Source organism: Rhea americana, unplaced genomic scaffold, assembly GCF_003343005.1.
Source record: "Rhea americana isolate MKP2758 unplaced genomic scaffold, rheAme1 scaffold_368, whole genome shotgun sequence".
NCBI lineage: Eukaryota > Metazoa > Chordata > Aves > Rheiformes > Rheidae > Rhea > Rhea americana.
The window spans coordinates 210,056-231,864 of record NW_028186499.1 but is presented as its reverse complement, the minus strand read 5'-3'; the positions used below and the strand labels follow the sequence as shown (position 1 = coordinate 231,864).

At 62.3% G+C, this 21,809-nt stretch overlaps 3 protein-coding genes across 9 annotated transcripts; 2 read left to right on the top strand and 1 right to left on the bottom strand.

Moving 5' to 3' along the window:
- The first annotated feature begins 688 nt into the window (after window positions 1-688).
- Window positions 689-2,962, top strand: LOC146591618 (glycine N-acyltransferase-like protein 3). Its single transcript, XM_085312484.1, has 5 exons — window positions 689-766; window positions 1,527-1,634; window positions 1,715-1,835; window positions 2,298-2,418; window positions 2,500-2,962. Exons 1-5 carry the CDS (start codon window positions 689-691, stop codon window positions 2,918-2,920), a joined length of 849 nt encoding a protein of 282 aa, XP_085168610.1. The 3' UTR covers window positions 2,921-2,962.
- A 619-nt stretch (window positions 2,963-3,581) lies between these two features.
- On the top strand, window positions 3,582-12,845 carry POLD4 (DNA polymerase delta 4, accessory subunit). 3 transcript variants are annotated; one of them, XM_085312522.1, is made up of 5 exons: window positions 3,582-3,710; window positions 3,865-3,965; window positions 4,046-4,141; window positions 4,248-4,359; window positions 12,296-12,845. In XM_085312522.1, exons 2-5 carry the CDS (start codon window positions 3,869-3,871, stop codon window positions 12,420-12,422), a joined length of 432 nt encoding a protein of 143 aa, XP_085168648.1. In that variant the 5' UTR covers window positions 3,582-3,710; window positions 3,865-3,868; the 3' UTR covers window positions 12,423-12,845. The 3 variants fall into 3 exon arrangements, with proteins under 3 accessions (XP_085168648.1, XP_085168647.1, XP_085168646.1); XM_085312521.1 differs by lacking the exon at window positions 12,296-12,845 and adding an exon at window positions 4,753-4,913 and having other exon boundaries at window positions 3,628-3,710; XM_085312520.1 differs by having other exon boundaries at window positions 3,708-3,773.
- Window positions 12,846-14,505: 1,660 nt separating this feature from the next.
- SSH3 (slingshot protein phosphatase 3) lies at window positions 14,506-21,404 on the bottom strand. Of its 5 annotated transcripts, none has more exons than XM_085312515.1 (14): window positions 21,285-21,396; window positions 20,310-20,347; window positions 19,869-20,034; window positions 19,494-19,612; window positions 19,344-19,415; window positions 19,213-19,278; window positions 18,782-18,976; window positions 18,322-18,415; window positions 18,059-18,187; window positions 17,887-17,933; window positions 17,196-17,342; window positions 16,540-16,740; window positions 15,929-16,187; window positions 15,235-15,693 (listed from the first exon to the last, which is right to left on the bottom strand). In XM_085312515.1, the coding sequence occupies exons 1-14, from the start codon at window positions 21,336-21,338 to the stop codon at window positions 15,322-15,324; spliced, it is 1,959 nt and encodes a 652-aa protein (XP_085168641.1). In that variant the 5' UTR covers window positions 21,339-21,396; the 3' UTR covers window positions 15,235-15,321. The 5 variants fall into 5 exon arrangements, with proteins under 5 accessions (XP_085168642.1, XP_085168640.1, XP_085168644.1 ...); XM_085312519.1 differs by having other exon boundaries at window positions 15,608-15,693; window positions 15,929-16,078; XM_085312516.1 differs by lacking the exon at window positions 15,929-16,187 and having other exon boundaries at window positions 14,506-15,693; window positions 21,285-21,404.
- Window positions 21,405-21,809: the final 405 nt, after the last annotated feature.

The following is a 21,809-nucleotide window of genomic DNA, read 5'->3' as shown; positions in this document are numbered from 1 at the left end:
CCCCAAGGTCTCTGTCATTAGCAGGGCGGGGAAGCAGTGGTAGCAGGTGGGTCCCCATCACTAGCAATGTGGGGGGGCAGTGGTGGCATTGGAGCCCCTGGGGCCCCATCACTGGCACCGGGTGTGGGCAAGCTCCTCCAAAGAGCCTTCTCTGAGTGCTGCAGCTGGGCTCAAGACCAGCATGGCTCTGCAGTTGCAGGGCAGACGCAGATGGTGGTGCACTGTGGGGCAGGCAGTGTCGTGTCCCCAAGCACTAGGCTCCTGGAGGACCCCGTGACTGGCGCTGGCAGGACAGACCCTGCTCACTGCCCGCCCCCAGGGCCGCCCCATGGTCAGGGGGTACTCACTCAGCCATGACAGCTGGCAGTGGCCTAGGGACCTGCCAGATTCACTGCCTGCCCCACAGCCACAGGGACCTGCCGGCGTTACCACCTGCCTGACCACAGAGACCCACTGGCATCATTACCTACCTTCCAGCCGCAGGGATCTGCCGGTGTCACCACCTGCCCCACAGCTTCAAGGTACCCCTTGTTATTGTAGGGTCTCAGGGGTCCTCGTCCCACTGTTATTACGGGGTCTCAAGGGACCTGTCCTGCTGTCATTATGGGGTCTTGGGAGACCTGTCTTGCTGTTATTTGGGGTCTTGGAGGCCCCATCCTGCTGTTATTTGGGGTCTCTTGGCAGGGCCATGCTGATCCTGACATGTCCGGCCCAGCTGCAGCGCCTGGAGGGAGCCCTACGGAGGAGCCTGCCCTTCACCCTGCCGGTGACAGGGACCCCGGTGTCATTCCTTGCCCCACAACCTGCTGGTGATAGGGACACCCTATCTCTGGTCCTGCCAGTGACAAGGACCCTGGTGCCACCTGTTGCCCCTCACTGTGCTGGTAACAGGGACACCCTGTCCCAGTCTTGTCAGTCCACTCCAGCTCCACACCATCCTGGTGACCTTCCCCAGTTCTGCCAGTGACAGGGACCCTGGTGTCCCCTCCTGCTCTGCTGGTGATGAGGATCCCAGTGTCCACGCCACCCCATTGGTGACAAGGACCCCAGTGTCACCCCTCGCCCCTCACCCTGCTGCTGATGGGGACACTGTGTTACTCGCCTCCCCATCAGTGACAGGGACTCTAGTGTCATCCCCCACCCCACAGTGAAAGGGACCCCTCTCCTGCTCAAAGTCCCAAGTCCAGCCCAGGAGAGTACTAGGCAGGGCCAGCTAGAGTCAGCCTGGCTTGGTTCTGAGCCAGCCAATCCCCTTGCAGGGCAGGATGACCCAACCAATCCCAGCCCAGGTGGGGGTGTCACCCAGCCAATCCAATGAGCCCCTCCTTCCCCACCCAGGAGGCCCTCTGGGAAGGTGTTTTCCAAGCCCCGCCCCTTCTCCAAGCCCCTCTCCCTCATGGGCAGACAAGCTTATGGCTCCTCCCCCTCCCCCTTCACCCTGGACCAGCCCAGGGCAAGGGCAGACATCTTTAGTGAGGGCAGGGTGCTCTGGCCCTGCCAGGCAGGGCTAACCTTTTGGCCCACAGGTGCATGGGGCCGTGATGAACATGAATCGGGGCAACCCTGGGGACTTTGAGGCTGTGGTGGATGCTTGGCCAGACTTCCGTGCAGTGCTGGCGCGGCGGCGTGGCAAGGTGGCCACTGGGGGACGCAGGGGGCTGGGGCTGCCCCAGTGGCTGGGCCTGGCTGGCTGAGCCCCCCTCCTGCCACACAGGTGCCGGCAGATGACTGCTACAGGAACATGCATGCGGCTTTCTACCATGACCTGGGCGCCTACCAGGCCCTGCTTGAGACCCCGGGTGTCCTACGCTGGGACACTGCCTTCCACATCCTTGGTGGTGCCAGAGTGGAGGGTGTGGGGAGGGTGCTGGGGGCAGGGATCAGGGGTGCTGGGTGGCACTGGGGTGAGGAACTGGAGGCACTAGGGGGTACTGGTGGAAGGAACTGGGGATGCTGGGGGCACTGGGAGAGTGCTGGGGGCAGGTATCGGGGTGCTAGGGTCATTGAGAGCTGAAACTGGGGTTACTGGTGGTGAGAAATGTAAGGCACTAGGAAAGCACTGGGGGCAGAGATCAGTAGCACTGTGGAGCACTAGGAGCCAAAACTGCTGGTACTAGAAGGACTGCGGGTAAGGAGTGGGTAACACTGAGGGAAACTGGTGGAAGGAGGTGGGGGCACCAAGGGCACTGGGAGCAGGTGACAAGGTGCTGGGGCAGTGGCTAGGGTGGGGGCCTGAGACAGTGGGACTGGGGACACTGGTGGCTTTGAGAGGGGTTGCTGAAAGTGCTGTGCCCCAGGGCTGCAGGATGGAGTGGTGGCAGCATCTCAGGCTGTGGCAGGGGCCAAGGGCATCAAGCTGGAACTGTCAGAATACTACACCTACCTGCACCCTGACCCCAGCACCATGCCCGAGCCCCGGTGAGCACCCCCCGCCATGGCCACCTTCCCCTCCACTGGCACGGTACCTGCCCTGGCTCACAGCCCCTCTTCTGCCTGCAGGCTGGATCCTGGCGTCCGAGTGGGCTCGCTGAGCCCTGCGCATGCAGACCTGCTGGATGCCACATGGGCCTATGGAGGCAACACGCGGAGCCGCGGCTACCTGGCTGAGATGGTGGCGCGCTTCCCCAGCCTGTGCCTGCTTGATGCCACTGCGCAGCCTATCTGCTGGGTTCTGCTGGATGCCTTTGGCACCAGCGCGCATGGCTACACCCTGCCTGCGCACCGCCGGCACGGGCATATGCAGGCGCTCACCATCCTGGCAGCCCGCCAGAGGCAAGCCCGCGGCTTCCCCATTTTCGGGCACACGGCCCCAGGCAACAAGCCCATGCAACGGCTGCAGGAACAGCTGGGCTACCAGCGCCTGCCCAGTCCCTGCCACTTTGTGCTGCACAACCCTGAACTGGGCCGGACTGGGCCCTGATCCCACCCTGCTGCCCCTGGCACCTGCCGGGGCTTGGCACACATTCCCACTGGCAATAAAACTAGGTTGCCCTCTGGCTCTGCATGCCTTATCTTTTGGAGCAGAGGAAACCACACGCATTGTGGAGTCTCTGATGGTTTGTATAGGGTTGTTTCCCCCCCCCTCCCCCGCTGTTCATCTGTTTTCTTGCTGCTGGTGGTTTCTTGACTGGCTTAGTGTTGACCGTTACAGCCTAGGAGCCGGTTTGGTGGTGTCACCGTCACCATCTGTGGGACACAGCAACGTCCTGGGGGAGCCCTGCCTTGCACATGGGTGGAGGGTGGTCTATGTACCAGGACACCGCTGTGGCCCTGCACAGGACTATTCTTGACCCTCCCTGGGGACAGCAGGAAAGCAACAGTCACATCCGCGTGGCTGGCACCTGCTGTGTGTGCAGGTGTGCGTGTCCCCTGGGCACAAGGTCCCCCATGGGGGTAGAGGGGAGCAGAGCAGCACAGCCCTTGTGGGTCACTAGCTGTGATTCCTGGGGGTGGGGGTGGCACACAGCCGGAGAGGGCTGTGTTCGGACCAGACCGCGACAAACGCGCGGAGGGCACCTCCCTGGGGCCCCCGGGCGCTTGGCTCCCGGGCCGGTGGCTACCGTCCCCGCAGCCCGCGCTGCTTCCGCCTTCCCGCAGGGGCAGAGGGAGGAGCCGGCGGTTCGGGCGCCCGAGTCGCCGCAGCCGGGAGCAGGAAGGAGCGGGGCCGGCCGCTCGGACGCCTGTGCTCCTGCTGCTGACGGCAGGAGCCGGTAGGGCGGGGGCTGGGGGGAGCAAGGGCACTGGGCCGCCGGCGCCTGCTCTCAGCGCGGCAGGTGCGGGAAGGCGCCGCGGTGCCGTGTCAGTGGAGGGCCGGGGGCTGCGCGGACGCCCGGGCCCTGCCTCAGCCCGCCGCTGTGCTTGCAGGGCCATGGGGCGGAAGCGGCTCATCACCGACTCCTTCCCGGTGCTGCGGCGGCGGCCGCCGGGGCACGCCGAGGCCAAGGGGCGCCGCGGGACCCGGCGGGGTGAGTGCGGGGCAGAGGGACGGGGCGGGGCCGCGGGCAGGTCCCGCCCCTGGTATCCGAGCCTTGCCCGTGCCCCACAGAGGAGACACCGGCGGCAGCAGCCCCCTGCCCGGACCCGGCCGTCCTGGACATGCTGCGCCATTTCGACCTCTGCTGGGAATATGGCCCCTGCACAGGTGAGAGCCCCAGGCAGCGCCTGTCCTGGCGCTGCCTGTCCATCCCGGCACCCCCGGGGCAGCGCGGTGCCTGCCCGGCGCCTGCCCACTGACCCTCTGCCCGCAGGCATCACCCGGCTGCAGCGATGGGAGCGGGCACAGGCTCTGGGGCTGAGCCCTCCGGCCTACGTGCGTGATGCCCTTCTCAAGCACCAGGACGACCCTGCTGTCACATATAGGTAGGCGTGGCAGAGCAGTAGGGGGCACCGGGAGGGCAATGGGGGGCAGGGCAGGGCGCACCGAGTGCAGGGCACCAGGCTGCAGTCATCAGTGTGGCTGAGGGGCACTGAGGAGAGTGCCACGGTAGTGGGGGGACCCTGGAAATCCCATCAGCCCTGGCCATCTCTTGGTCCCCCCCCCCCCACGGAGGCGCAGTTGTGGGTGCTGCAGGGCAGCCCACGCCATCCCTCCTTGGTACAAGGGTATGTCCCAGAGCTGATAGTTCTGACAGCCACTAGCCTCCCTCTGTGGAAAAGCTGGAGTCAAGGTGGGGGGGGAGCTGGGCATGCAGTGGAGCTGGGGACCAGAGGCCAGGGCCATGGGCCTGACCTCCCTGTACCTGTGCCCCACAGCCTCTGGCACGAGTACCCGATCTGAGAGTCTGCGCACCGACCCCCCAAAACAGCACCCAGGGCTGTCCCACTGCTCCCTGCTGCCCCCGCACCAGGCACCCCTGCAGCTGTGCTCACATCCCGCAGCGGGCACCGGGCAGATTAAAGGCTGGTGTGAACAAGGTGGGCTGCAGCATGCTGTCTATGGAATGGTGGCCCCAACAGCGGGGCACCCAGGCTCCAGGTGGTGTCCCAAGGCAGGACAGGAAAGGGGTGAAGCTCTGCTGTGGGGGCACCATGGGGTGGGCATGGTTCCCTCTCACCCCCAAGGACAGCACCAGGCAGGTTGTCCAGACAGACAGAGGGTTTAATGCCAGCCCTAGGGCCACCATTTCTCTGTACCTCCATAGCTCTGCTCCATATAGCTGCTTGCTACAAGGCAAGTGGGGAGGACTCCTTTGCCTCACAGAGCTGTGTGCGCTGGGGCAGCCAGGGCTCACTCTGCCCTGTACTCCTCAAAATAGAGCGGGTGGGGATCCCCCCTGCCCCCTCCTTGATGTATCCCTGCCCAAGAGAGACCTTAGGTCCACCATAAGCAGTGTGGGGAGCACAGGCTGCTGTAGGGTGGCTCAGCTGTCCTCATCAGTGCCACAGGGTAGTTTAGCTCCCACCGTGGGGCAGGTAGCACATGGCCTGCAGTGCCTGCTCAGGGAGCCAGGTGGGCTGTGTCAGAATGGATGTGACCTTGCTAACCTGCAGCAGGGAGCTGGAGATGGCTAGAGGGGGAAGGAGGTCAGTACCTACTGTGCCCCCATGCCACCTCTCCCATGGCTGCAGGCAAAGAGGACCCCCATGCAGAGCCCACTGGGCCTGGGACATGGGGCACCAGTTCCTCCCTGTGGTGCCCTTGTGCTCATGGCCGAGGGCTGGACCTACCAGAGCACAGCACAGGCAGAGTGCAGTGCCACTCCAGCCAGCCTAGTACAGACTGGCAGAAGTCCTTGGTGCTGCCGGTGCTCATGGCCTCGCTGTAGCTCTCAAGCAGCTGGGGGGGGGAGGGGGGTTAGGTTTAGCTCAGTTGATTAGAGTGTGGTGCTAATAATGCCAAGCTCGGGGGTTTGATCCCCTTATGGGCCACTTGCTGGAGGGCTGGTCTAGATGATCTCCAGAGGTCCCTTCCAACCTTACCAATTCTATGAATCTATGAAACAGCAGTTTCATAATGGCACTGAACTGAGAGCACTGAGTTAAGGACAAGGTGTCATTTGGCTGGCCTTGGATCTGCCTGGGATTCTGCAGTATCCACTGGTGCATGTAGTCAGCAAAGAGCTGGGGAGCCAAGTTGGCCTGCAGCACTGCTGCCTCTGGGATCCCACCAGGGGGCAGCTGCCGCTGGAGCCCCTTGGGGGCATGGGTGGGTAAGCATGGCAGTGCAGGCCCTACACCTGCCCGGCACCCTCCAATGGCAGCACTTGGCACATAGGATTCCCTGGCCCCACGCCTGGCAGAAGTGAGCCCAGCCACCACCTCTCACTGTGTGTTGCGCAATGGCAGCACCTAGTCCAGGCCCTGCTCTCTCCCATCAGCCAATGGCAGAGCTCATCCCAGGCTCCCTCCCCCCCCATGCATCACCCAGTGGCAGACCCTAGTGTACAAGATCCCACCCAATGGCAGGGCCAGGCCTGCCCCTGCACTCACCTGGTGGTGGTGCTGAGCTCCTGGATCTCCCTTCAGAGGCACTGGACCATGGTATGGCCCTGCCGCTGCTCCTGCTGCAGCCACCCTATGTAGGCCATGCTGTGCTGCAGCAGCCAGGCCTTGCAGAGCTGCAGGCGCCTGTCAGCCTGACACCGCCGGTGCCTGGGATAGGCATGAGAATGGGCATGGGGACAGGTGTAGGCATGGGATGGGAGAGCCACTGACACAGGCACAGAGATGGGCATGGGCTTGGCTACAGGCAACAGTCACAAGAATAGGTACTTGCACAGTTATGGACACAGGGACATGCATGGGCTTGGGGATGGGCACAGGGATAGGGAATGGGCAATGGCTCAGGCATGGGTCAAAAGACAGGCATAAGGATGGGCATGGTCACAGGGATGGGTAATGGCGCAGGCATGGGTGCGGGGGGAGCACGAGACAGGGGTGGGCACAGGGATGGGCAAGAGGACAGGCACAGAGAGGGGAACAGGCACTGGCACAAGCATTGGGATAGGTATGGGGAGGCAGATGGGTACTGGCATGGGGACAGAGATTGGCACAGAGAGAAGGACGGGGGATGGTCCAAGGAGGGGGTCAGGGATGGGGACTGGGGCTGGCCAGAGAGGCAGGCAGTGGCAGGGAGCCACACACAGGTGAGCAGCAGGGGGCTGTAGGGACCTACTTTGGTGGTGGGCTGGGCAGAGGCAGGTGCCACAAGATTGGCAAGAGTGTTGAAGCTACAGCTGATATGCATGCAGCACGCATGGTTGGTGGTGGGCAGCACAGGCCAACAGCTGGTCTGTAGGAAGAAAGGGGAGGGGACTTACATCAGCGGTGCCCCCTTACTACCCTGGCAGTCCCAGCAGCCTCCTAGGCAGTCTTACTTTGATGCCAGGGAGGCTGCAGGCTTGGCGTAATATATGCTCTGTGCCCTCCTCTGCCTTCAGGTCTGGGGGTGTGAAAGATGCAGCTGAGGGCATGACAGATGCCACTGGACAGATGCGCACCATCACCCAATGGTTGTGCCCACACTCCTCACCCAACACCTGCCCCACAGCTAGCGGGGCCTACATTAACAGTGCTACTGGGGGATGCACTGGAGTGGGGGCAGGAGCTCTCCTCCACCAGCAGGATGCTCATGGCAGGGTCCAGGGCATTACAGCCCTGGAGGGAGAGAGACGGGGCTGACAGGACAATGGCAGGCATGGTGCCTGGCCACCTCCCCAGCAAGTGCAACAGGCGCTCACCTGGAGGGGGTTTCTGGCTGGTGCAGTGGGCAGTGCCACTGCACCTGTTACAGGGTGCTGTTAGCGAGACCTGATGCCATGGTGCCCCTCCACGCCTGTGCCCAGCAGACACCTACCCTGCAGGAAGGAGGGGGCAGAGGTGATGGTGGGGGGCGGGGGAGGCACAGGTAAGTGAGTGGTGCCCAGGGCAGGGGTGACACGCTGCATAGGCTGATGGGGGGGGCAGAGGCAGGGGCACTGATGTCAGCATGGTGAAGGTGCCCATGGTGGGTGCCAGGGCCTCAGTGGCAACTACAGAGAGCACCAGGGTGAGCTGTGGTGGGAGATGCAAGGCCATGGGGCTCACCCGTGGCAGGGAGGTGGGGAAGAAGGAAGGTCTGCTGCTCCTCCAGGGGCGCCAGGGGCTCCAACTCCAGGGGGAAGGCAAGTGGTGGCACCTCCAGGCCACCTCCTTCCTGTGGACTCCTCTTTGAGGCTGCCTGGGCTGGCAGGGGGGCCAGGGCTGCCCAGGGGGGTCAGACCCACAGAGAGGGCAGGAGGCACCATGGACACCCGGGAGGAAGGGGGAAGACGGTGGGCATGGAGGCCCTGCGGCAGGGCCACACCCTTCCCAGCAGGCGTGGAGCATGCACGCACTGCCCACGCCCTCCCCAGGAGGGGCGGGGCCTGTGCGGCTCAGCCACGCCCTCCCCAGGAGGGGCGGGGCCTGTGCAGGTCAGCCATGCCCTCCCCAGCTGGGGCGGAGCCTGCACAGCCTGGCCACGCCCTCCCCAGCTGGGGTGGAGCCTGCACAGCCTGGCCACACCCTCCCCAGCTGGAGCGGAGCCTGTCCCCGGCCCACTCAAAGCGAAGGTATGCCCTTTCTGCTGGGGCCGGGGCTGGCCAGCAGCAGCAGTGTCATGTCGTTGGCAGAGTGGGGCCAAGGCCTGGGACTCACCAGCAGTGCACTGGCAGCCAGCAGTGAAGAAATCTGTAGGGGCAGGACAGAAGGCAGTGTTAATATAGGCTGGAACCAGAGCCAGAGACAGGCAGGGCAGGACAGATCAGGGAAACTCCTCTCCCCAGCCAGCTTTGCTCCCTGCCACCCATGCACCACCAAGCCGCCTGGAGAGCAGGCCACACAGGGAGCTGCAGCCCCCCATCACTCCCCAGCATAGACGTGGGATGGTTGATGCCTGCTGAGGGCTAGAGGTGCCCCACAGATGGGGCAGGGGTCATTCATGTGGAATGGGCAATGGGTGCCCTGTGGAGGGGGAGGCAGTGCACATGTAGTACCTTTCCTGGCAGCTAGTATAGGCACAGCAGGGAGAAGTTTCAGGGAGCCAGAAGAGGTGACAGAAGAGAAGCAGGTGAGGAGCTGATGGCTGGGGCTGGCACCACCCAGGGCAGGGATGGCCAGGCTCCCTGGGGTCCCAGTGGGAAAACATGCAGAGACAGACAGAGCTGGAGAGAGATAGAGCTTCAGGGCAGGCACCTTCACTTTCTTGGCACCTCCTAGGGCCCTGGCAGAGTGGGCAGTTCTGTGGCTCCAACACCCAGCACACAATACCAGGCAGAGCCAGTGGCCAGAGCCTGGCCAGAGCCTGGCCCAGCACAGTAGATGGCCTGCCTACCTTGTGCCTACCTTGCCCTTTCCCATGCCAACAGGAAGGCATGGGTCACCCTGGGGTGGGAGGGCATTACTGTAGGGAGGGTGCGAGGGTGATGGGGTTGCCAGGTCAGGAGCCTCCAAAGTGGAGCCACAGCTGTGAGGACAGCCTGTAGGGTGTAGAAGGATAGGAGAGCAGCAGAGCTTTGTCTCACAGCAAGTGAGACAGAGAGGGGACAGGTGAGGGGCTATGGGATGCCCCACAGCAGGCTGAGGGCATACAGGATGGAGAGGGACCATAGGGCTGTGAGCCAACACCCAGCAGCACTCATCACTGAGGGGATCAAGGGTGTCCATGAAATCTTTACCAAAGCTGGGATGCAGCTGGCCAAGAGCGGGCTGGATCACGTCTGCATTGTCCTGGTGATCTGCACAGTGGCATGGAGTCAGGCACTGCTGGGGCGCAGGGGCAGGAACTGCTGTGTTGCCTCTAGCAGGCACAGAAGGGGCTGTCCCACTTATCCAGGCTGCACAGGTTGGGCCCACCGTAAGGGTTGCAGCTGTAGAAAATGGTGTCGGCCAGGTCTGCAATGAAGATTTCCAGGTTGTGCAGGGGGTCAGGTTCCATGGGGCACCTGCCATCTGCCTCATCGCTGGACACTGAATCCTGCTGGGCATTGAGCACCCCCTGCCATGCACAGAAAGGGTGAGGGGAGTTGGTAAGCCCAGATCCAGGGGACAGCACTGCTGGTTCTCCAAGTAATGCTAGTGTGACTGGCCTAGATGTGAAAGGGGAGCCCTTTGGATAGTGGGCATGGTGGGGGGGGGCAGTGGGACCTAGCAAGGTGAGACTGTTGGGTCTTTTGTCTTCTGAACCTGGATAAAATCAAACAGGAGCAATGAGGCAAGTCCAAACCCTATTTTGTGTCCCCACAGCTGGCACAGAGTGGGCAGTGCCCACCCTGCTCCTTCCCAGCTGGCTGACCCAGTCTGCTTATACTCTGAGGCAACCTGAAGGGCAGACAGTGTCACCCAGCAGGGCTGCAGAGACAGGTTGAAAGTGACCACAGACCCCGCTGCCTCGTGCCGKCTGCCCTGGGGAGACAGGGGGTGGCAGCCAGAGGATTCAAATAGGCAGTTGGTCTGCGTGGCACTGCCAGCCCTGGGCAGGGGTATCAGTGCCCTGCAGGTTGGAAGGGAGCAGCAGAAGGGGAGGCACATGCACAGAGGCTGTACGCCTGCATATACCTGTGCACATGAGTACAACCTCCACTTTGGTAATCCCAGGTGACAGCTTGGACATGGCACTTCTACTACTTGCCCTCCATTAATCCAGCCTGCAGCACAAGGCCATGTAGCAGCCTCAGATGTCTGGTGGGCACTGCCACCCTGCCACCTGCAATGCTGCTAGGGATACTGTGAGCTGAGCACTCCACTACAAACCTCACTAGGCAACACTGTGTCCCTCCCAGGGGCACAATGGGAGCTGTCATCCAAGACAGAATTTGAGGGTATGGGGCTAGCAAGGGTCCCAGAAGCTCACTTCTGGCTTGCAGTGCTCTTCCCCATCACCAGCCTCCAGTGGTGTCACAAAGTTGCATGTAGGGTTTTTGCTCTTCTCTGCAACTCTGCAGCCAAGGGACTGGAGCTGATTATGCTGCCACCTCCTCCCATGTCCTGGCCATGTCACCTTGGAAGGCACCAAAGCCTCCCAGGGCCTGAGAGAAAAGGGACCAGGGACCCTCTCTCTCCTGGGGGAGACCCCAGGGGCTCCCACCCATCCACGGGTACTTAGAGGCAGTAAAAGAAAGCCACCCCATCCCATGCAGGTAACTTTCCAGAGGCTGGAGGCTGTGAGCAAGAGGTCCCACTGGGATACCAGGCCCTGTAATTAGCAAAGGTTTCCACTAGGAACCAGGAGACCATCCAAAGTACTGCTCATGGACAAGGATGCTGTGGGAGCAGTATAAATAACATATTGCTCTGATGGAGTTTTGGGCAAGAATCTAGCAAGACCACCTATATCTAAGTAACCATATCAGTAATCACATATAAGGCTGAGATTGCTTAGACGACAATATCAGAAGTATCTCATTTGGCTATGGATGTAGCATAATGGGGACCAAGGGGAAAAAAAAGTAAAGTTCCTTGGGTAGAAAAGAAAAGGTGCTAGGGCAGCAAAAAAAAGTGGGCCCAGAAATGGAGAAAATTGAGACTAAGGTATAAAATCAAGTAAAGGATAATACGAGGGGAATCTTCTAATAGTAAGAGTATAGGTGGCTGCTGGCAGGAGTGATGCCAACCTATGGATCCACATCTGGTGGGCACTGCCACCCCCAAGCCCCTTGTGATGCCAGATAGGACCCTTTGGACAACCCATAGGACTTTCCATTGGGCCTATGTACAAAAGACTTGGGATGGGAAGGCAGAGCAAAGAGGGATAGATTTGCATCCTAATACAAAAAGTGTTGGGGGCAAAAGAGTAATGAGAGTTGTAATTCAGTAGCAGTCACGTGGGATTCATAAGATTAGGAGTAGTAATTAGTAGCTTTGCTGTTTATTTGTGTCCAAAATTATATAATTGTAAACTAATAACACTATAGGCATGTTAATTAGCTAGGTTATTGATTACTTGATATATTAGTTTCTTAGTAGCTTGTAGTAGCTTGCAGCTTAATCAATAAGGATTATAGTCTCTTGAGGCGGTTACGGTGCCAGCCTGCAATTGAAAGGCAGAGGAGTGCCAGATTCTGACCTTACTGAGGCTGAGTGCCAGGAAGGAAGGAAAGGGAGGGGACAGAGGCTGGCCTGTGCTAGGACCTACAGCAGTGCCCATGGCCCCACTCACACTGCAAATACCAAGTTCTTCAGATGGCGTTGTTTAGTCAGATCTTGTCCCGCTGTAGGCGTTTCATGCCCTTGAACATCTTCCACTTGGGTGACACAATTCATCCACTGGGAACAGGATGGAGGTCTTTAATGGCCCGTAGTGGGGGGAGACACTGAAAGAGGATCTTGGGACCTCCAGGAGATCAGCATCCTGCCAGCCTAGCAGTGTGCCCAGAGCGCACAGGGCCCCCAGGGTGGCAGCACCTTGCCTAATGTCCCAAGCCGCCTGCCAGGAGGAAGAAGGCACCTGGAGAGGACTCCTCTGAGCACGGCTCTCAAGACCATGGCACCGCACTCCAGCCAGCCATGTCATGGAAGCCACGGCACTTCAAACCACAGGAGAAGCCTTGCTGTCTCTGCTGTAAACCTCTGAATCCAGTTTGGTGCCATGCTGTCACTGCACCCAATGGTTGCTAATACCACAGCCAAACTCCCTCTGCCTTGGCCTGCAGAGTGTAGGTCTGTGTTTTTTCTCAGCTGTCTCTGTACGGTTGGGCAGAGACAACTCCCTCCTGGCCAGCCTAGCAATGACTGTCACAAAACCTACTGGAACATGGTCTGCTGGAGGCCAGGAGCCGGGTTTATGCTGGAGGTGGAGAGTGAGGAGGGAGGAGAATGATGGATGTTTCTGGTTGTTCAGCATGGCAAAGGGTTAGGAGAGGGAGATAATAAAACTCACATGAAGAGCACCCAAAGGCATGTGGGAAATGATTGATAAAACCCCAAGCCATGGCAAAAGGTAAAAAAGCTTCAAGAAGAACCAGGATCTGTCTGATCTCTGAAAGAGCTCCTGTCTGGACAGGAGAGACAGACCAGAGCCTTTGTGGGAGCCCATTGCAGTGTTGTGGCCCCTCTCTCAATCCCATGGCCCACATCTCATCCTTGTCTTATGTCTACTTATGGGGAAAGGGGTATGAAGAGGCTGTGGCAGCTGCTTCCCCTCCCTGCAGATCCAAGGATGTTGCCTTGCCTGCTTCTTATGGTACCGGTGCCTCCATGCTGCCCTTTCCACAATGGCAGCCATGAAACATGACTCATGGAGGGGAGCAAAGGCTGGGGCTCAGGGGAAACCTAGGAAATCCTTGCTCCAGTCAGCTTCTCCATAGAGAGCCACACCCAGGAAGGACTCTGGCTGCACTCTAGTAGTTCTCTACATGCTGGGCCACAACCTGGTGAGTACCCATTGGTGGCAGATTCAGGGACTGGTCCCCCATCACTTCTTCCCCTGACCAGAGAGATCCTGGGCTGCAGGGAAGGAGTAGCCCATCACAAGGACAGTGAGCACATCCAGAGCTGATTCCAACTCTGCACCTCCAACAAGGCACAGCCTCAGCTAATAAGGAGCAATAGCCTCAGTGCTCCATGCAGGCTCTGGACTAGAAGCCTTTCCTGGATATGTGCCCTCTGTCAGAGGTCATGTGCCCCTCACAGGAGCCCACATTCACTCTCCTGGCCTCAAAACAATCTACAGTCTGTGGCTCTGCCTGAGCACATGTCCTCCCAGCCCAGAGTGATCTGTGCTCCATAACTCTGTCCATGCCTATGCCCTGCTCGCTCTCCCGACTCAGGGCAGTTCATGCCCTGTGGCTCTGCCCACATACACACCTGGCTGAGTCAGGCTGGTCAGTGCTGTGTGGTGTGGCTTACTGTATGGCTTTGCACCCACACATGCCCTCCTGCCCTAGGCTGACCTGCACCGAAGGCTGGGAGAGGCTGCCAGCGCAGCACCCTCACCTGTAGTCCAGTGTCATGCACTCAAAAAGCTCAGTGAGGCAGGTGTTGACACTGAGGGAGCTGTGGGGGCTTCAATGGTAGGTCTGGCATGTCCCTGCGCACACCATGCTGAAGTCGTAAGCTTCACTGTGGGCTGCTGCTGCCCAGGCCCAGTCCTTGCCCCTGCCTCGAGAGCCTGTCCCTTCCTCCCACTGCCTCCTGCTCAGCCTGCCAGCTGCTCCTTCCTTCTCCTTCTCCTCCTGCTTCAGCACAGCTCTCACCTCAGCCCTGGGCTCAGCATGTGGCTCTGACACCATGATGACCACTGTCATGGCATGGCCACTGTGGATGATCTAGAGCCATGACATGATCAGCATCTCTGCAGCACCCTCTGCACCCTGTGGCCACAGCAATGCCCTGCCTTGGGCCTCCGGCAGGCTTCCAGCTCCCTCTCCCCCACTTTCTCTCCTTGTCCTTTCCCAGTCCCCTCCCCTCCCCCCCGGCTTGGCTTGCCTCAGGCTCTCTCAGCACGGCCCACACCACAGCAGTGGCTCTGGCAGTGGCAATGGCAGTGGCAATGGCAGAGCCAATGGCAAAGGCAATGGCAGAGCCAATGGCAGAGCCATGGTTGCTTCAGGCTCCCACAGCAGCCAGGAAGAAGGCCCGCACAAGGTGCGCCGGGAGCTGTGGTTCTCGCCTGCTGCAAAGCGTACGCGCACCCAGCGTCTCCTCCGCGCACAAGATGGCGCCTGAGTCGCTCGCGCGCTTCCCCGTGGCTGGACTACATTTCCCATGAGGCCCCGCGGGCGGCAGCTGGTCCTGGCCGCGACCTACCCGACGGGTAGTGTAGTGCGCAGCGGCTCCGCAGCCTGAGGGGAGCTGTTATTCCCGCTCTCGCAATCTAAGTGGGAGTTCGGGGACAGGGCAACAGGCAGGCTGCCCACAGGCGGGAGAAAACGTGGGAGGGGAAGGCTCCTCCCGCACCCCGTGCACTCACTCTGGCCACTACTGATGGCAGGCGTAGCCATGGCCTAGTGCTTCCCACGTAGCAATGGGCTTGTGCCCACCACACAGACTGCAGGAGACCCCGTTGCCCACAAAGCCACCTGCCTCGGCAACACCACCCCCCTGCGTGGGCACCTCGGGCCGAGGGAGCATCCCATGACCAGGGACAGCTGTTTCCACTCTTTTATTCTCTGACTGGTGAGTGCTAGTGCTGATATGCAGTGATGAGGTCGCCGTGCCCCCCCCTCAACGTGGGGCACAGCAGGGCAATGTGTGTGGGGAGGTGAGGCAGTGCCACCTCTGCCTCCAAAGTGCAGGCAGGGAGGTGGAGGGGGCAGGGATGGCTCCTCTGGCTCTGCCCCCAGTGTGCAGCAGGCTCCACCTCCTCCCCTCATGCCTCCTCTATATGGGCAGTGTGCTGGGGGCAGGTGAGGGACCAGGTGAGGGTCAGAGGTGGGGAGCGGGGCCTGGAGTGGGGCTGGAGGCAGGGTCAGGGTCAGAGCTGGGGGACAGGGCAGCGCAGGGTGCAGGGCCGCAGGGAGAGGCGAAGCACAGGGCAGCATCCCYGCAGGGCGTGGTGCCGGGGGCGGGGCCATCTGCCGCGGTGGGGCCCCCATCCAGGCTGGCCTGGCGCACCACACGCCGGGGCCGGGAGGAGGGCCGGACCCCTGGGGCAGATGTTGGTGAACTCTCGGAGGCCGCATCCTTGGAGCTGTGCTGGAGTCGCACCACTGGGGACTGCTCGTCTTGGTGCCCAGGGCCCCTTGCCTCCTCTGTGGGGCACACTGGGACACTGCCCTGTGGTGCAGCCTCAAACACCTGCAGGGGGATATGCCTCCAGACAGGGCCATGCACTTCTGGGGCCACCCATCCCACACAGCCTCACTGCAGCCATTGGTAGGCTACAGCCCCCCCCCCCCAAACTTGCTCATCCTACCCCCCAGATCTCTGCCACCCTGGCCATGCCCTCACCCCTCCCCCACCCACACAAGCCCCTGTGGTACCACGGGTCCCTGGCTTTGCCTGAGATCCCTCTAGGTGTCCTGGCACTTACCTCCACATCTAGGAGCTCCCCTGGCAGCTCAGGTGGCTCCATCTGGCTGATGCTCCGCATGACGGCACAGAGGGAGATGCGCGGGCGCTGGGTGGCCGCCGATACCCCCAGCCCCACCAGGTGCCCGCTGGCCTCCTCGGGCCCTGGGGGCTGCGGGGATGGCGACCATCTGCCCTCGTCCCCTGGTATGGCCTCGCAGCCCTCGTCTGGTTCTGCTGCCCGCTCCGCAGCCTTCGGCTCCCACAGGCGGCTGTGCCGGCTGTGCCACACGCCCAGGGTGCTCAGCCCTGGCCCTATCTCCAAAGTAGGGGCGTGGCTCCCCCATAGGCCCCACCCCCTCACAGGGCCACCCATCCCCGGTGACTCTGGGCGTGGCTCCTGCCACAGGCTTCCTCCGCCCTGTGCTGAGCCTACCACCCTGAGGGTGAGGCTTTCCCTGTCTCCGCCCCCTGTCACCACACCCTGTTAGCAAGGGGCATGGCCAACCCAGGCACCACCGCTCGCCAGTATGCTGTGGGTGTGGCTTCCATTGCCCCCAGCCCCTTCCCTTGCCCATGGCCACACCAGCCTCCACCCCTCTACCCCCTCACTCCCGGTGCCCTGAGCCTCACCTGGCCTGCAGGATGCCTTGGTAGAAGTCGAGCTGGCGCATGAAGCCAGGGTTGGGCACAATGCCAGGGCGGCAGTGCCGGACATGCCGCAGTGCCCGCTCCAGTGGCCACCCGAACTCCTTCATGGCATAGGCCAGCACCGTAGCCGCTGAGCGGCTCAGCCCCATCCGGCAGTGCACCAGCACTCGACCCCGCTGGGCCCTGCAGTGGCTGTCAATGCTTCTGGGCCCCAGGGCTCCTGGATGCCCCAGGGCTCCTAGTGTCTCCAGGAACCCTATCTCCCAGGACTCCCAGTGCCCTTGGACAAAGGTTCCAAGTGCTCCCAGTGATCCCAGAGACACTATTCCCAATGCTCCCAGTACCCTCAGGACCCCATCCCCCAAGGCTCCTAGTGCCCTTAGACCCAGGTCCCCAGCGTTCCCACAGCCCTGGAACCCAGCTCCCCATGCTCCCAGTGCCTGCTGGTGCCATCCTGCCTCCCCAGTCTGCCCCATACACCCTCCTTCCTGAGGCAGGAAGGTGGCACCTTCCTACCTCAGTTCTGTCCCTCTAGTGTCAGCCTGTGACCCTCTGTGCCCCTCCAACCCTTGTGTCATGTGCTGTCCCCTGCCCCACCATGCCCATCTGTGTCCCCCGCTGCGCCTGGCCCCGCTGACCGGACATCGGAGAGGAAAAGAAAGGTGTCATTCCAGTGGGGCAGGAGCTGGGCTGTGTCCTCATCGTACACCCGCACATTCATGTAGGTGAATAGTGCTGGGAAGAAGTTGTCGATCTCCCGTGCCACGTTGAGGATGTGTGTGATCCTAGAGACAGAGGGGACGTGGGCACCAAGAGGCATGCACTGCATGCAGGGGAGTGGGGCCCTGCCCGTGCCCTGCAGGGTGCCCTATGCTGCATCCGATGCTGCCCCATGCCCTCACTGCAGGTACCCCAGGAGGCCACCTAAGAGTGCCCTGGGCTTTCCCATGGTGCACCTCTGAGTGCCTTGTGATGCCCAGTGCCCGCCTCACTAGCTGTCCCATAAGCCCAATGTGCACACGCTCTGTGATGTCCCCATGCCCACCCAGCTAGGTGCCCCATGACAACCCTATGACCACCCCGCTAGATGCCCCATGGCAACCCCATGCCCATTCTGCTGGTGCCCCATAACACTCCCATGCCCACTCCACTGGATGCCCATGCCCTCCCAGCTAAGTACCCCATGATGTCCCTGTGCCCACCCAGCTGGGCACTCCATGACACTCCATGCTCATTCAGGTGCTCATGACATCCCCATACACTTCCAGCTGAGTGTCCCATGACACCCCCATGCCCACCAGACTGGACACCCTCATGGCCCATGCTCACTGGTTCTGTTGTAGCTCCTCCAGGTTGGCTGCATTCCACTCAGAGCCCTGCACAGGTGAGAGCATGTGATCAGATGAGGACAGACACTGCCTGCTGCCTGGCCCCAGGTGCCTGCACTGTACCCCTTGCCCTGTGCCACCCCCCACGGTGCCCTACTGCCTGCCATGCCCACCAGGTAGAGGTGTGGGAAGATGCGGGAGGGCCGGTCCATCTGTGCCAACACCAGCAGCATCTCGTTGTCGATGAAGTCCTTGTGCTGGGCCAGGCTGTGCCCCATGCGGTGCTCCAGCTCCATCCGCACCTGGGCAGCCACCCTCCGCATGAGGCCCACGGGATATCCACACTCCCTGCCCTGGCACCAGGGCCACCTGCCTGGGACCATGGCGTGACACACACTGGGGGAGGGGGGAGGGGTCATGCCTGGCCTGCACTCACCTCCTTGGAGGTGATGTTCTCCAGGTCTGCGGTGGCCATGACATCCCGGAGCAGGGTCCGCACCGCCTGCTCTGTCAGCTTCGGTGCCGCTGGCCTGGCACCCACTGCCCGTCAGGAGGTGCTTGTCTGCCCCAAGCCCTGCCCTCTGCCCAAGGATTGCCCCTGGCCCTGCCCCTTCAACTCCTGCCCCGCCCCAGCTGGAGGCTCCGCCCAATCCCTCTACCCCTCTCCTCTCAGGTGTAACCTCCACCCCCTCCATAAGCCCTGCCCCCAGCTCCTAGGCCCTCATCATAAACCCCACCTTTCCACCCAACCCCTCCCCCCCAGCTCATGGCCCCCCTCCTTTGCCACAAGCTCCACCCCCTCCACCCTCAAAGCCACTCCCCAGCCAATGAGCTCCTCGCACTGGCACCCTGCCGATTGGTCAGTAGGTGGGGGCAGAGCTTGGGGCAAGGCCTACCCAGGGCTGGGCAGCTGAGGTGAGCTGGGCCGCACAGACTCCAGGTCGGCCATCGCCAGCCACTCGTTGATGCAACTCTGCTCTGAGGCCACGGCCACTGCGTAGTCCCGGGCCCAGGCCAGTGCTGGGCCCCCAGGGATGTGCCCGCCATGGGTTGCCTCGCTGCAGGCCCGGTGCAGCTCTTGCAGCACTGTCCTGTACGACAAGCACCTGGCACCATGGGTACCTTGCACCACGGGCACCTGGGACCACGGGTACCCACCATGACAGGCACGCAGCACCGTAGGCAACTGGTGCTGTGGGCATCCACCAATGCAGGTACCCAGCACCATGAGCACCCAGCACCACCGCAGGTACCTGGGACCATGGGCAGTGCCAGTGTGCCCTGTGCCCATGCAGTGTCCACTGGCTGCAGGGCTGGACTTGCTCACCACATTGTCTGGACCGAGATGGGCTTGAAGATGCGGGTCTGCCCCCCGGACGTCACGCTGAAGCCCCTGGGAGAGATGGAGATCAGGAACGTGCACCTCACCCCACCCTACCTGCCAGCCCCAGCCCTTACCCGTCACCATCGAGGAAGACCTGGGTGTCACTCCAGAGGGGCAGCACCATTCCCAGGGTACAGTTGGTGGCACTGGGAGCAGGCATAGAGGGTTAGTGGAGCCCCACTGCCCTCCACCCCAGCACACCGGTGCCCCCTGGCCCTGCTCACCCCTCATGTGGGAAGTCCACACCCAGCAGTACCGTCTGCCTCTCAGCGCCTGCCTCCTCAGGCCGCACTACCAGCAAGTACCGGAGCCGCTGGGGCCGCACCGATTCCAGCCGCACCGCCTGAGGGCATAGGGGATCAGGGGTGGGGCCTGAAGCCTGCCCCACACAGAGGACCCTGTTGGGTGGAGGCAGGACCTGCAGCATGCCCCATCCCCAGGGCCTCACCAGGCTAGGGTGGGGCCCCACTGCAGGCTCTGCCCCCAGGGCCTCACCACGCAGGGGCAGTGCCACCTCCTCCCAGCACCCCCTTCTCCATTGACTGTGGAGGTGCCATTGGTTGGGCCACAGCTCAGACTTTGTCCCTCACAGGGCCTACCAGTCGGACAGCATCCTGCGGGCGCAGCAACCGCATCATGAGCTCCAGGTGCTGCTCCTGCTGCCCTGCTGCTGGGCAAGGGGGCGCTGCTGGGCCAGGCTCGGCCTCCAGGGGTTCCTCTGAAGGCAGGAGCAGTGCAGCCCCCTTGACCATGACAAAGCTCTGCCTGCAAGGCGAGATGGGCACAGCAAGACGGCCTGAGACCTCTCACCCCCCCAGCCCCGGCACAGTGCAACTGAGCCTGCAGGCAAATGCTTGTGCAGCGATGGCAGCTTACAGATGGAGACCCCCCTAAAGTGCTCAGTGTCAGTGGAAGGGGAGGACTTGTGGGGCTGGCTAGCATAGGAGAGGGGTGGAAGCTCTCCACGTGGTCCCCTGACCCATCCGCCATCCCAGCAGTGCCTTGTGCCCCTGTCCTCTGATTTTGGGGCCTATTCTCACCGCCGCTGCAGCTGGCCACGTCTGGGCACATCTTCCTCCTGCAAAGTGCATGGGGCAGAAGAGGGGTGTTATCCCAGGCGATAGCATTTCCCCTGGGAACTGCCCCTGCCCAGGCAGTGTGGGCACTGGTGAGCACCTAGCACCCCTCCACACCAGGAATGTCCTGCCCAGGCACAGCAGATACTGGGATAGGCACAGCTGGGCCAGTGCCCTGCCAACCCTGCCAAACTCCCCCCTCCCAAGCAAAATGCCCCCACTGCCACCAGTGTGTCCTCTGGGGGGGGAAGGGTAGGTCCCTGTGGCTGGAACCCGGGGGAGCCTCTCCCAGCCCCCCCAGGCTGGGTGCTGCCTGAGGGAAGTGCTCTGGGCTGTGCACCCTGATAAGGCCTAGCAGTTAGTGGTGGTGGKGGGGGGGGCAGGGGTGCTGGAAGCCACTGGGAGAGCCTACACCCAGCCGTGAGCTATGGGGGCCAGCCCCTAAGGCCACCAGGAGCTGTGGGGAGTGGCAGTCCCACAATGCTGGGAGCACTGGGCACAGCCCCAGCCCTGCTGGGAGCAAGCAAGGCCAGCTTGGCCCTGGGAGCTGCCTGGGTGCTTCCTGCCTGCCTGCCAGGGGTGAGTGAGGTGGACCCTGATGTGCACTGGGGGTGACTGGGCTCCTAGTGACTTTGCTCTGGGAACAAATGGGACAACCTTGGTGCCCAGGCACCCTGCACTGAGAGCAACAGGGACAGCCTGTATGCCTCGCACGAGGAGCGACTGAGACGTGTCTCCCCCCCCCCCCATACTTGAGGCAAATAGGACAGCCCTCACTGCCAACTGGGAGCAACTGGGACAGCCCGCACCCCCCCCCCCCCGTGCTGGCCACAACCAGGCAGGCCCGGGCCCGCGCCACCCCGTGGCCGCGGTCTCCCGGCGCGGCGCGGCGCGGCCCCGCTCCCGGCCCCGCTCCCTGCCAGGCTCCCTGCCACTCACCGCGGCGGGGCCCGCAGTGGAGCCCGCCGCCCGCCGCACGGTGACCAGCGCCATGCACCGCAGGGCCGAACAGCACCAGGAAGCGCCGCCGCCGCCGCCCCGCCCGGCTCGGCTCGGCCCGGCCCGGCTCCGCCCCAGCACCCGCACCCCGCCCTGTGCCTGGCTGGGCTGCCGGCGGCCCCCAAGCCCCGCGTCCCTGGAGCCCCAGGTGCCCCCTCACTGCCCTGCCCAGTGCCAGGGATCCCTGGTGCTCGGGACTTCCCCAGGATCCCTGGTGCCTGGGATCTCCTTGGACAGTCCTGTCTCATGCCTGGGATCCCCAGGGCTCCCCAGGGCTTCCAGTGCGAGGTCCCAGTGCTCCCAGTGTCTTCTCAGGCATCCCTCCCCTATGCCAGCCATCCCCAGTGCTCAGGACCTCCTCAGCATCCACAGTGCCCCAGGTCCCCCTAGATCACCGTATCCTGTGCCCAGGATTCCCAGTGCCTGGGATCCCCTTGGAAGCCCTGTCCTGTGCCTGAGATGCCC

Excerpts from the sequence above, each read along its gene's own strand:
- LOC146591618 (XM_085312484.1), top strand. The coding sequence starts at position 689 with ATGCTGATCCTGACATGTCCGGCCCAGCTGCAGCGCCTGGAGGGAGCC. Across the intron at positions 1,836-2,297 it reads CACTGCCTTCCACATCCTTG|GGCTGCAGGATGGAGTGGTG; the intron begins GTGGTGCCAGAG and ends GCTGTGCCCCAG. Across the intron at positions 2,419-2,499 it reads AGCACCATGCCCGAGCCCCG|GCTGGATCCTGGCGTCCGAG; the intron begins GTGAGCACCCCC and ends TTCTGCCTGCAG.
- POLD4 (XM_085312522.1), top strand. The coding sequence starts at position 3,869 with ATGGGGCGGAAGCGGCTCATCACCGACTCCTTCCCGGTGCTGCGGCGG. Across the intron at positions 3,966-4,045 it reads GCGCCGCGGGACCCGGCGGG|AGGAGACACCGGCGGCAGCA; the intron begins GTGAGTGCGGGG and ends CGTGCCCCACAG. Across the intron at positions 4,360-12,295 it reads GACCCTGCTGTCACATATAG|GAGATCAGCATCCTGCCAGC; the intron begins GTAGGCGTGGCA and ends TGGGACCTCCAG.